This window comes from Abramis brama, assembly GCF_963993115.1.
Source record: "Abramis brama genome assembly, chromosome: 15".
Taxonomy (NCBI): Eukaryota; Metazoa; Chordata; class Actinopteri; order Cypriniformes; family Leuciscidae; genus Abramis; species Abramis brama.
This window is the reverse complement of record NC_139977.1, coordinates 2,132,501-2,145,530: the sequence shown is the minus strand read 5'-3', so window position 1 is coordinate 2,145,530 and position 13,030 is coordinate 2,132,501. Positions and strand designations below refer to the sequence as shown.

Here is a 13,030-nt window from a genome sequence, read left to right as displayed (position 1 = left end):
GAAGCTGTTTATTTCTCCTTATTTCAAGCTCTGAAAACAATCTACATTTAGATATAGTTAGAATATATGAGGATGTTAGGAAGGATTCCAGTAAATGTTTCCTTTGTGAAACCTCAGCTCTGGGTTGTGTCAAATGAAAGTGTGCAGCTGGTTTCAGATCCACTGCACACTAATCTGGAAACCTGATGAAGTTGATGTGCAGCACGAGTGTTTATAATGAGGAGGACATCTTTAGATTAGTTGTGATGTCTCCACTGGTGTGCGCTGTAGCTGTCATGTGTCAATCCTCTCTCTCTCTCTCTCTCTCTCTCTCTCTCTCTCTCTCTCTCTCTCTCTCTCTCTCTCTCTCTCTGTGTGTGTTTCTTGGCTCCACCAGTGGCTGGTTTCTACTGTAAGTACACTGTGCACGTCATACACTCTTTTCCTTTTCATGCGTTTAACTCTTGTATGCTGTTTTGAACTTAATTGCATGTGGTCAGTGTTGGGAGTAACTACAAGTAACTTGAGTTAAGTAATCCGATTACTTTTTTCAAGAAACTTGTAAAATAACGCATTACTTTTAAATTTACAGCAAAATATCTTAGTTACTCTTTCAAATAAGTAACGCAAGTTACTTTTTCACATTTATTGACTGACCGTTCTAGACTAAATGTGAGCATGCATTGACTAATTGCAAAAAAGATTCAGTATTTCTCAAAATGAATAAAATCAGTGAAATGCAGAATCAGAATACTATACGCAAACCTCCAATAACTGAATATGTTCAATAAAACAAATATTTTTTATGCATTTAATCTCACTTTATTGACCAATGTACTTGATTCTGACCTTCGATGATTCAGTTAAACCATAAACAAAAATGACTTTGTCTTTATTGGTGAAGTAAGTGTTAAACGTTCTTCTCCTTCATCTATTCTTCTGTGACCCAGAACGGCAGGTTTGTTTGATCTGCTCCTCTACAGGACATGTGTGAATCTGCATTTCCTTCAGCCTTATTATTTAAATTTTGGTCTGAAAGGGCCTTTACATTGGCCCAAAAATATAACTTTTTTGTTATAAAAAAAAGCCCAGCCCAGGTGAGAAAAAGTAAAGCAAAAGTAACGTAATGCATTACTTTTCTAAAAAAGTAACTAAGTTACTTTTTAAGGGAGTAACTCAATATTGTAATGCATTACTTTTCAAAGTAACGTTCCCCAACACTGCATGTGGTTATGAGTTTGTGGCATGAAATGATTTACACTCGACGTCAAAAGCATGCGGAAACGCCGTCATTATGGTGGATTGTGTTCCACAGCCACAGGACTTTCATTCATCAAGTGAAGATGTGAATGAAACCTGAAAGAGATTTCTGTAATTTAAATCATCTGGATGATGGGATAGTGTTTGAGCCATTGCCTTGTTTTCCAAATCTGAGCCAAACATCTCACCATTGACCTTTATTTCAAATGCTTTCACCGGTTGTGTGTGTTTAACTGCGTCTCCTTCCTCTTGCGGGTCACAGACATTCCCGATCAGGTGATCCGCGTGTTCAAGGCGGACCAGCAGAGCTGCTATATCATCATCAGTAAAGACACCACAGCCAAAGACGTCGTCTCGCATGTAGTGAGCGAGTTCGGCCTCATCGCAGCTTCGGAAACCTACTCGCTGTGTGAGGTCTCTGTTAGTCCTGAAGGGGTCATTAAACAGCGCCGGCTGCCGGACCAGCTCTCAAAACTAGCAGACCGCATCCAACTCAACGGCAGGTAAGGGCAGAGTCAACACCTCTTAAAGGGATAGTTCACCCAAAAATTAAAATTAGCCCATGATTCACTCATCCGAGGTGTATATGACTTTCTTTATTCAGACGAATACAATCAGAGTTATATTAAAGGTCCCATTTTGTCAAAACTGAAATTCCCTGGCTTTTTTCATGATAGCAGAGGTCTAGGGGCGATGAAACTACCATATACGTTTCAAAACAGTCGATCCACAGACAAATGCACACAGCCTGCATAAAGTAGCTGTGCCTTTTCACGAGCCGTTGTCGTATAAATGTGATCACCAAACACTGCCACCAAACACTGCCCACCGTCAGGAAACGACATCATTGCACAGGCTTCCGGACAACGTTTTTTCAAAGAAGCTTCTCCTCAAAGATGCTGCAGTCTCTACAGTTCAAGTTTACCTTGGGCATCACTTGCAGCATATGTTCTCACGTTCTGTGGTTATCCTTGCATATTTACCACAAGTACACCTTTTACAGAAAAAAAGTAACATTGTAAATGAAATTGTAGCACGTTAACTTACTGTATCAGTAGGAAAGCAATAGTTACATAGCTTACTGCATTCGGTGTCTGCTAACGTTACATAGTGTATAACTAGCTATTAACGTACATATTTTGGAGATTTAAATCGAATTTGACAAAAAAAAAGTCTGAGTTTGTTTACAGACAGTTTAAATTAGCGTTAACGTTAAATCTGCGTGCAGTATTGATGTAATGGTAATTATAATACTCTTACAATAACGCTGAAAGTAAGGAGGTGGTTGTTTGTCTCCTGAGTCCGGCTCGAACATATAAGGCCGGATAACATTTCCCTCAGCAGTGTCCATCATTACAGGTGTTTTATTTACCTTACTCATGAGACACATCAGGCTACAGCAAACATGAGCCTAGTTACCTGTGGTTGACCTGCCCGTGCATCACTCAGAAAACAACAGGCCAATCAGAAGAGAGTCTCATGAATATTAATTAGACAGGCCTCCTGAGAAAGGAGCTGTAAAAATATATTTGGGATGTTTTTTGGCACTTATACCGCAAATATATATTCTTAAGGACATCACAACCTAAAATAAAACTTCAAAAAGTTGTACAATATGGGACCTTTAAAAAATGTCCTGGCTCTTCCAAGCTTTATAATGGCAGTGAATGGTTGTTTCTGTTTTGAAGTCCATCAAAGTGCATCTATCCATCATAAAAGGGCATCTATCCATCATAAAAGAAGTGCATCTGTCATGATAAAAGTGCACCTGTCCATCATAAAAGAAGTGCATCCATCCATCATAAAAGTGCATCTATCCATCATAAGTGCATCTATCCATCATAAAAGTTCATCCATCCATCATAAAAGTGCATCTATCATCATAAAAGTGCATCTATCCATCATAAAAGTGCATCTATCCATCATTAAAGTGCATCTATCCATCATAAAAGTTCATCCATCCATCATAAAAGTGCATCTATCATCATAAAAGTGCATCTATCCATCATAAAAGTGCATCTATCCATCATAAAGTGCATCTATCCATCATTAAAGTGCATCTATCCATCATAAAAGTTCATCCATCCATCATAAAAGTGCATCTATCCATCATAAAAGTGCATCTATCCATCATAAAAGTGCATCTATCCATCATAAAAGAAGTGCATCTGTCATGATAAAAGTGCACCTGTCCATCATAAAAGAAGTGCATCCATCCATCATAAAAGTGCATCTATCCATCATAAGTGCATCTATCCATCATAAAAGTTCATCCATCCATCATAAAGTGCATCTAGCCATCATAAAAGTGCATCTAGCCATCATAAAAGTGCTTCTATCCATCATAAAAGTGCATCTATCCATCATAAAAGTGCATCTATCCATCATAAAAGTGCATCTATCCATCATAAAGTGCTCCACAGGGTTAATAAAGGCCTTCTGAAGCGAAGCGATGTGTTTGTGTAAGAAAAATATCCATATTTAAAACTTTATAAATTAAAATAACTAGCTTCAGGCCAAACGAACATAGGGATTCAACTTAAGTCTAAAGCGCAACTTATGCGAGTAATGCGACGCACTGCTGATATTTACACTACGCCATGACGCACTACACTACTTCTGACGTCATGAGTTGCGCTTTATACACAAGTAGACTGCGTATGGCGGAAGCTAGAATTTTACTTTACTTTTCTCTTTTACTTTTTACTTCCCCTTCATTTTTGGGTGAACTATCCCTGTAAGCACCAGTCACAGTGAAGTCAACAGTGATTACAAAGTGTTTGGTTTCATTTCTTTGAAGTGTTATATAACTGATGACTAGTCTATTCTTGGGCGATGGTTTAGACGTCTGTTAAATTTTCACTGACAGCTCAAACTTAGTCTTGTTTTGAGCTAGACGTCTGGGATGTGTTTGAACGGCTATTAGACGTCTTTGCTTGCTGGGTATTGTTACACCCCTACTATACAGTGATCCCGTGATTGGTGTGTTTGCTCAGGTACTACCTGAAGAACAACATGGAGACGGAGACGCTGTGCTCGGATGAAGACGCTCAGGATCTGCTGAGGGAGAGTCAGATCGGGCTCCTCCAGCTCAGCACCGTGGAGGTGGCGGCTCAGCTCTCCATGCGGGACTTCGGCCTGTTCAGGAACATCGAGTCCACCGAGTACGTGGACGACCTGTTCAAGCTGGACCCGGGCGGTGGCCGACATCTGAAGCAGTTCGAGGAGATCATCAACCAGGAGACGTTCTGGGTGGCCACTGAGATCCTCCGCGAGGCCAACGCGCTCAAGCGCATGAAGACCATCAAGCACTTCATCAAGATCGCCCTGCACTGCCGCGAGTGCAAGAACTTCAACTCCATGTTTGCCATCATCAGGTGAGTCCGCCTTTCGCTCGAGCTGACAGTTCTCGGGCTGTTCTCCTCACTGTTTCTCAATAATTATAAGAAATTAAGGTCCCACTTTATATTAAAGGTGCAGTGTGTACGTTTTAGCGGCATCTAGTGGTGAGGTTGCGAATTGTACCCAACAGAAGTTACGGTGGCCGACAGGAAGTGATGTCGTCGTCTGAGAGAGCAGAGAGTAGCCAGTTAAACACTGAGGTTTCTTTACAAAGATAAATTAAGAAATTAGGTTTACTTAATTATTCAGTCCAACGATGTTATTGCGAATATTATTGTTACCTGTTCATCATTGTGTCAGTGTTTAATTCGCTGACTTTAGCTAGCTTGTTTATACGAAGAACAACATAGTGACGAAACGCGTTTGTCCGCTCAGGGCCACTGTAGAAACGTGTCGATGTAAGTGGACCCACGGTGTGTGTAGAGAGAAATACTCATTCTAAGCTAATAAAAACATAATGGTTCATTATGTAAGGTCTTTATACACCACTGAAATATATAGTTATGTGTATGATATTGCATTTCTGTCAACAGATCCTCCTAAATATTACACACTGCACCTTTAAGTGGCCCTAATACCTGTGAACTTACATGGTAACTAGATGTGTACATAGTATGTAACTACAGTATAAGTACACATTGGTACATAGTATCTACAGCTGTAATATTTGTGTAACTACACATATGTAACAACCCACGGAATGGTAAGTGCAAGTACAAATGTGTAACAGGACATTGGTAACAATAAGTGTCTCTCTGCACTCACAACCGAATCAATCAAAGATCACAGCCAATCAGAAGAGCGTGTGGGCGGAGTCTCTGCACTCAACTAAATCAATCAAAGATCACAGCCAATCAGAAGAGTGTGTGGGCGGAGTCTCTCTGCACTCACAACCAAATCAATCAAAGATCACAGCCAATCAGAAGAGTGTGTGGGCGGAGTCTCTCTGCACTCACAACCAAATCAATCAAAGATCACAGCCAATCAGAAGAGCGTGTTGGCGGAGTCTCTCTGCACTCACAACCAAATCAATCAAAGATCACAGCCAATCAGAAGAGTGTGTGGGCGGAGTCTCTCTGCACTCACAACCAAATCAATCAAAGATCACAGCCAATCAGAAGAGCGTGTTGGCGGAGTCTCTCTGCACTCACAACCAAATCAATCAAAGATCACAGCCAATCAGAAGAGTGTGTGGGCGGAGTCTCTGCACTCAACTAAATCAAAGATCACAGCCAATCAGAAGAGTGTGTGGGCGGAGTCTCTCTGCACTCACAACCAAATCAATCAAAGATCACAGCCAATCAGAAGAGCGTGTTGGCGGAGTCTCTCTGCACTCACAACCAAATCAATCAAAGATCACAGCCAATCAGAAGAGCGTGTGGGCGGAGTCTCTCTGCACTCACAACTAAATCAATCAAAGATCACAGCCATTCAGAAGAGCGTGTGGGCGGAGTCTCTCTGCACTCACAACCAAATCAATCAAAGATCACAGCCAATCAGAAGAGCGTGTGGGCGGAGTCTCTGCATTCACAACTAAATCAATCAAAGATCACAGCCATTCAGAAGAGTGTGTGGGCGGAGTCTCTCTGCACTCACAACCGAATCAATCAAAGATCACAGCCAATCAGAAGAGTGTGTGGGCGGAGTCTCTGCACTCACAACCAAATCAATCAAAGATCACAGCCAATCAGAAGAGCGTGTGGGCGGAGTCTCTCTGCACTCACAACTAAATCAATCAAAGATCACAGCCATTCAGAAGAGTGTGTGGGCGGAGTCTCTCTGCACTCACAACCAAATCAATCAAAGATCACAGCCAATCAGAAGAGCGTGTGGGCGGAGTCTCTGCATTCACAACTAAATCAATCAAAGATCACAGCCATTCAGAAGAGTGTGTGGGCGGAGTCTCTCTGCACTCACAACCGAATCAATCAAAGATCACAGCCAATCAGAAGAGTGTGTGGGCGGAGTCTCTGCACTCACAACCAAATCAATCAAAGATCACAGCCAATCAGAAGAGGGTGTGGGCGGAGTCTCTCTGCACTCACAACCAAAAAAATCATATTTTTTTTAATAGTGATGCTGACCTGATAAAGTTATCAGCATATTTCTAAATTATCCACAAGATAATAACAAACGATTACATTTACAAAAAAAGTTGACATGCTCTTTGTTCCTCAGTGTTTTATGGTGGTTATGCAGCTTCATCAGAAACATAAAATGCAGATATTTTATGTTTTAATAGTTAAAGATCTTGCATATTGTGTGGTTGGTGTGTGAACTTCCGAGCAGGGCCGCAGATGTTCATGTGTCTTCTGTGCTCCTCAGTGGTCTTAATCTGGCTTCAGTCGCTCGACTGAGGAGCACGTGGGAGAAACTACCCAGTAAGTATGAGAAGCTGTTCCGCGACCTTCAGGACATCTTCGACCCGTCACGAAACATGGCCAAATACCGCAACATACTGAGCAGCCAGAGCGTGCAACCTCCCATCATCCCCCTGTTCCCTGTGGTCAAGAAGGACCTCACTTTCCTGCACGAAGGTCAGTGGGTCAAGTCTACACACAAGCCTGTTAAATAGTAGTTCACTTCAGCATTAACATTTCCTGATTATTTACTCTCCCCCTCGTCATCCAAGATGTTCATGTCTTTCTTTAGAACATGAACATGAACATTTCTTTTCATGTCACTTCTTCAGTGGAAAAGAAATGAAGGTTTTTGAGGAAAACACTCCAGGATGTTTCTCCATATAGTGTCTTCAATGGGGTCCAACGGGTCGAAGGTCCAGATGTGAGTTTCAGTGCAGCTTCAAAGTCTCGACACGATCCAGCCGAGGAATAAGAGTCTCATCTAGACAAACCAGCGGACATTTATAACAAAATAAACATTTATATACTTTTAACCTCAAATGCTGGTCTTGCACTAGCTGTGATGCGCCACACATTACGTAATCAGGTTGAAAGGTCACGCGTGACGTAAAAGGGCATTTTACAAAGTTTACAAAGCCAACGTGCAAAGATTGAGTCAAATGCCCTTTACAAAAAATAAATTAAAATAAATTAAAGGTAAAACAACAAAGTTGGAGGAGAAAATGTGGAGTTTTTCGCCCTATTCTACATTCATAAACCGGAACACGCGTGACCTTTCAACCTGATTGCGTAATGTGTGTCTCACCACAGCTAGTGCCAGACCAGCATTAGTGGTTAAAAGTATATAAATGTTTATTTAGTTATAAAGTGTCCGCTGGTTTGTCTAGATGAGACTCTTATTCCTCGGCTGGATCGTGTCGAGACTTTGAAGCTGCACTGAAACTCACATCTGGACCTTCGACCCGTTGGACCCCATTGAAGACACTATATGGAGAAACATCCTGGAGTGTTTTCCTCAAAAACCTTCTTTTCTTTTCCACTGAAGAAAGAAAGACATGAACATCTTGTATGACGAGGAAGAGAGTAAATTATCAAGTGAACTAATCTTTCAACATTAGTGGGTTTCCACATGTCAGGTCCTTGAACTGTCCGTCATCTCTTATCTCGCTCAGGGAACGATTCGAGTGTTGACGGACTGGTCAATTTCGAAAAGTTGCGAATGATCGCCAAGGAGATCCGAAACGTTGTGCGCATGACATCAGCCAACATGGACCCGGCACTCATGTTCAGACAGAGGTGAAGACACACACACACACACACACACAAACACACACACACACACACACACACACACACACACACACAGAGCATGAACTAAAGTCAATACACCTTTCACAATAATGTGCACTAATGAATCGTTCACAATAAGTGCAGGAATCAATTTTGATTTCCAGTTTCCAGATTTCCAACTGTAGGCCATGTTAGTCCAGTAGTTTTATACATAAATGTAATGCTCAGTCATCACAGTCCAGTCAGATAAGTCTCGCCCTACTGTTGATCTTTTGTTGATCATCTTCATTTAATGTCAGTCAGTCGCTCGCCCCTGTGAATGTTGACGGTGGACACATAGGCTGCGTTCACAATGTCAGTTTTTGTGATTGACAGCTGCATTTACTTACAGGTGTGAGTCTCGAAACGCCTTGTTCAAACAGGAAGTTGAACATGAACGTGCAACGTAATTTTTTCCTCGCGATTCAAAGTCATTTCAACAATCATGGCAACGGATGTTTGTATGTTTACATATATCTCAGCCGCCGCTCTAGACATTATATTTAATGGAAGGAGATGTGTGTGTGTTTTCCAAGCATTAATGGCAAGGAAAGGCCGTTATACTGAGAGCGGCTCATATGAGGAGTTTCTGGGTGTTTCTCCCTCAAATCTGCTTCAAGATCTTGATTGTGGCGTTTCTTAGTGGTTTAGAGTCCAGTATTCCCGTAATTATTTAGTCTTTTATGAGTTTAATGAAGAACTCTGTCTCGTCTTCTGCCCAAACACACCTCATCATCAACGTCAGGGGACTGTAAATGTGCAAAAACTGTTTCCATTGCAGTTTTGAGAAATATTCGAATTGCCTGAAAAACCCCCTCATGTGAGCGTAAAAAGTTTTTTTGCGTTATTGTTGCAAAACATATTTTTTTGGATGTATTTTCAATTCGCAATTTGAATTTGCATAATTTGAAGGGTAATGGAAACGCGGCCAGTGCTAGTTTTTATTCCGCCACTAGAGGCCGCTCTCTTACTGTAATACGACCGCACACCCTTTATTAGCCGCTCACGCAACGGATGCAACCCGGAAAAACCATCGGTATGGATTTTTACCGATTAAAAAGGCTAAAAACGATGAACCGGTGGAGCTCTACCAGTGTGTGATGGTGGTGGTGTATCAGATGATTCCTCTCTGTCTGTGGTGCTGCTGGTGTTTTCTGTCTGTCTGAGTGTCTCTTTCTCTTCTCCTGTCTTCTGCCTCTCATGGGCTTTGCGTACAGAAAGAAGAGGTGGAAGAGTTTAGGGTAAGTGTGCTGTCCTGCATGTCCTGACCGTTCACTGGACACAGCAACTCCTGCCACTCTTCCTTCATTCCTCTCATCCTCTAAACCATTGATCTTCATGTAACTGATCATGCTCGTCTGTTTTAATCTATTTATTCTTTTTTTGTGTTGCATTAATGGAGCTGAATGCGTTGCATGGCCGTGTTACGCTGCTGTAGGCATTGTTTGCTCTGACTGCCAAATAAATGAGGTTTATCTTTAACATTTCATATTTACAAATAAATGGAAGGACTTTCACAAATAGAAATTTCATAACATCACATACTTCCAAAACATTTCCTGAAAGAAGTCACCAAGGCTATTTGATCAAAAATACAGTAAAAACAGATTATATAGTATATATGTGAATATATAGTAAAGTGTCATTTATTCCTGTGATCAAAGCTGAATTTAAGCATCATTACTCCAGTCTTCAGTGTCACATGATCCTTCAGAAATCATTCTAATATGATGATTTGAAGATCAAGAAACATTTATGATTATTATCAATGTTCGAAACAGTTCATATTTTACTTTCAGGATTCTTTGATGAATATAAAGTTAAAAAGAACAGCATTTATTTGAAATAGACGTTATATTCGACATCACTTTTGATCAATTTAATGCGTCATTCCTGAATAAAAGTATCAATTTCGTAAAAAAAAAATATATAAACAATTCTTAACCCCAAACCTTTAAATGAAACTATTTCAGGAATTGAAAAACAAGATTCACAAAAATGAGTTTCCATTGTTCACATTTGCAAGACCAGAAGAAATGCATCAAGTCTCATTTATCTGTGAAACCGTTACATTTTTGTAGATTCAGGTCATTTGTAGAGAAAGACTACACGCCTGCGCACATATATATTCAAACCTGCATATCTATAGACTGAACACGTAATATGCATGTGCACGCCGTCAGCTTTCTCACAGATTTGCGTTTTTGAAGTTTGCGCAAAGATGAAAACTTTATCTTTTTTTGCATTTTTTTTCCAAATGTTTTGTTTCCGAGGTTTGCGTTCTCGAGCACTGTTGTTGTTGTGCAAATGAACGGACAGAACACATTTAGGGCCCTATCTTGCACCCAGCGCAACTGACTTTGTACACCGACACATGTTTCATTCCTATTTCTCACCCGACGCACAGCGGACTTTTCCCTCCACAGACGCACGTCGGTAAATTAGGGAATGAACTTGCGCTCCCGGGGGCGGTTCAGCGAAAAGAGGAGGCGTGTTCCGGTGCAAACGTTCCCTGGTGCTATTTTGCAGTTTCAGAAAACAATTCCTCCACAGACCAGGAGAAACCCAGTCTAAAGTCAGTGGCGCGTTATTCAGATGCTATTTTAAGGGCGCATGCTTGGCCATAATGTAGTGTGTGCACAACACACACACACACTTTGCTTCTCTACTCTACACAGATGCAGCAGTTTTCATTTTTGCAAACCATACATTATTACAAGGAAAAATATTAACACACGAGGGAAATCATTGTGTCCATGAAGATGTGAAAAAATAGGCATAAATCTAGCTTACACATTTACCCAAATTATTATACGCCTGTTTAACCGAAGCTAATCTGGGTGTGTTTCTCCATCCCCAATGTCACTTCTCTGTGTTTTACGGCCCTGACGAGAACGTCGGTCTCCTCGGCTGTGAACCGCTCCTGGCAAATCCGCCGTTATAATAGCAATCCGCCATGGAACAAGCGCGCCTGCTCTTAAAGGGAATGTGAGATGACGCTCTGATTGGTTTATTTCACGTTACGCCCAAACCACACCTATGAGTAATGAAGCGACTTCAGACCAACACATTTTAGATTTGCGTCGAGCGCAAGAGTCATTTATCCCGCCGGTATAATAGCAACAGCGCCTTAGATCCGCCCACAAAGTGACTTGCGTTTCACACTTGATACTTGCGTTTCAGATCGTTAAAATAGGGGCCCTAAGTGTTTTCTGTTAAAGCGGTGTCGTGTTAGCGGCCCCTAAGCTAATAACTAATGATCTTTACAACGGAAGTGAATCAATCAAAACTAACTTCATTTGGACAATAACTGTATTCTAGAGCTGCTGTAAAGCCTAAACACTCTCTGTTACTGTAATCTCCTATTATCACTGTAAAGCTGCTGTGAAACATCTATATTGTTAAAGCGCTGTATAAATGAAGATGACTTGACTAGATGTTCTGTTTCTGTTTGTGAACGTCTTCCCGTTTGCCCGCGAGCGTCTCCCCCGGGAGTGACGGTGATGTGTGTCGTGTCTCGCTCTTCCTCAGGTCTCTGAGTCAGGCCAGCACCAACTCAAACCTGCTGGAGGTCCAGGCGGGCCACAAGAAGCGTGTGCGGCGCAGCTCTCTGCTCAACGCCAGGAAGCTGTACGAGGACGCCCAGATGTCCCGGCGGGTGAAGCAGTATCTGGCACACCTGGAGGTGGAGGAGGACGAGGACAAGCTCCAGATCATGTCCCTGCAGTGCGAGCCGGCCTACAGCACACGTGCGTCTCTTCAGCTATTACTCATGTGACGAGTATCTGTGTAATAAGCGGGATAGTGCACATCTAGCCGGTTGTTATCTCAGAATAAACCCCCTCAGGGTGATGAAGACCCCGATGTGAAGCAGACTTACTTAACCAGGAGAATCACATTGAGATTATTAAAATCTTGTTAACATTAGTTAATGCACTGAACTAACACGAACAAACAATGAACAGCTGGATTTTTATTAACTAACAAATACAGTAACAAATGTATTGCTCAGGGTTAGTTCATGTTAGTTAATACATTAAGTAATGTTAACTAATGAACCTTATTGTAAAGTGTTACCAGACTAACTGTCCCTGTCACTCAAACTCAGTTCCTGGTGTGTGTGTGTGTGTGTGTGAGTGTTACCAGACTAACTGTCGCTGCTGATCGAGCTGTCCAGAGGCCGTTTGCATAAACTGCTTAGGCTAGTCTTAAAAGTTAGTCATCTAAATGTTCTCTTCAAGACTGGCACTAACTTCTTTAAGTCAGTTACATAAAAAGGTAGATCAGTTTGAGTCAGAAAGTAAGACTGATTACCTCTTGACTAATTTCTTCTGCAACTGGGCCCAGATTTCATACGGCTGGTCACTGCCATCTAGTGGGCGGAAGGAGAAGTGCTAGATATCAGATTGAGGAGTTCACTTAATCTGGGTTTGCTTGATTCCCATGATGCTGTGATTCAGATGAGTAGCCTCAGGAGCTCAGTGGGTTTTCTAGTTTTGTTCATGTTTGTGATGATAACGATCTGGTCCTTTTGTTCATCTCAGACTGTAGAGTTGCACTATAGCCTAGTGTTTAGTTGAATTAATGAATGAACGTCAGTAACTCTGTTTCCATCCAACGCTGCAAGTTTAACGGTAACACTTTATAATAAGGTGTTTTATCTCTTTACATTAGTTAACCTGAACTAACAATAAACA

General features: G+C 41.5%; 1 protein-coding gene across 18 annotated transcripts in view; it reads left to right on the top strand.

Annotated features, from left to right (window-relative positions):
* The window catches only part of rapgef6 (Rap guanine nucleotide exchange factor (GEF) 6), a 162,844-nt gene that overhangs the window by 132,955 nt on the left and 16,859 nt on the right, over nucleotides 1-13,030 (top strand). For 9 of the 18 annotated variants that reach the window (XM_084137832.1, XM_084137844.1, XM_084137840.1 and 6 more), the window contains 6 exons: nucleotides 377-391; nucleotides 1,502-1,742; nucleotides 4,236-4,616; nucleotides 6,967-7,178; nucleotides 8,177-8,300; nucleotides 11,865-12,082. In XM_084137832.1, coding sequence (XP_083993958.1) covers nucleotides 377-391; nucleotides 1,502-1,742; nucleotides 4,236-4,616; nucleotides 6,967-7,178; nucleotides 8,177-8,300; nucleotides 11,865-12,082 — 1,191 coding nt within the window. The remainder of the gene's footprint in view (nucleotides 1-376; nucleotides 392-1,501; nucleotides 1,743-4,235; nucleotides 4,617-6,966; nucleotides 7,179-8,176; nucleotides 8,301-11,864; nucleotides 12,083-13,030) is intronic. The other 9 variants (XM_084137834.1, XM_084137846.1, XM_084137842.1 and 6 more) reach the window with 1 other exon arrangement.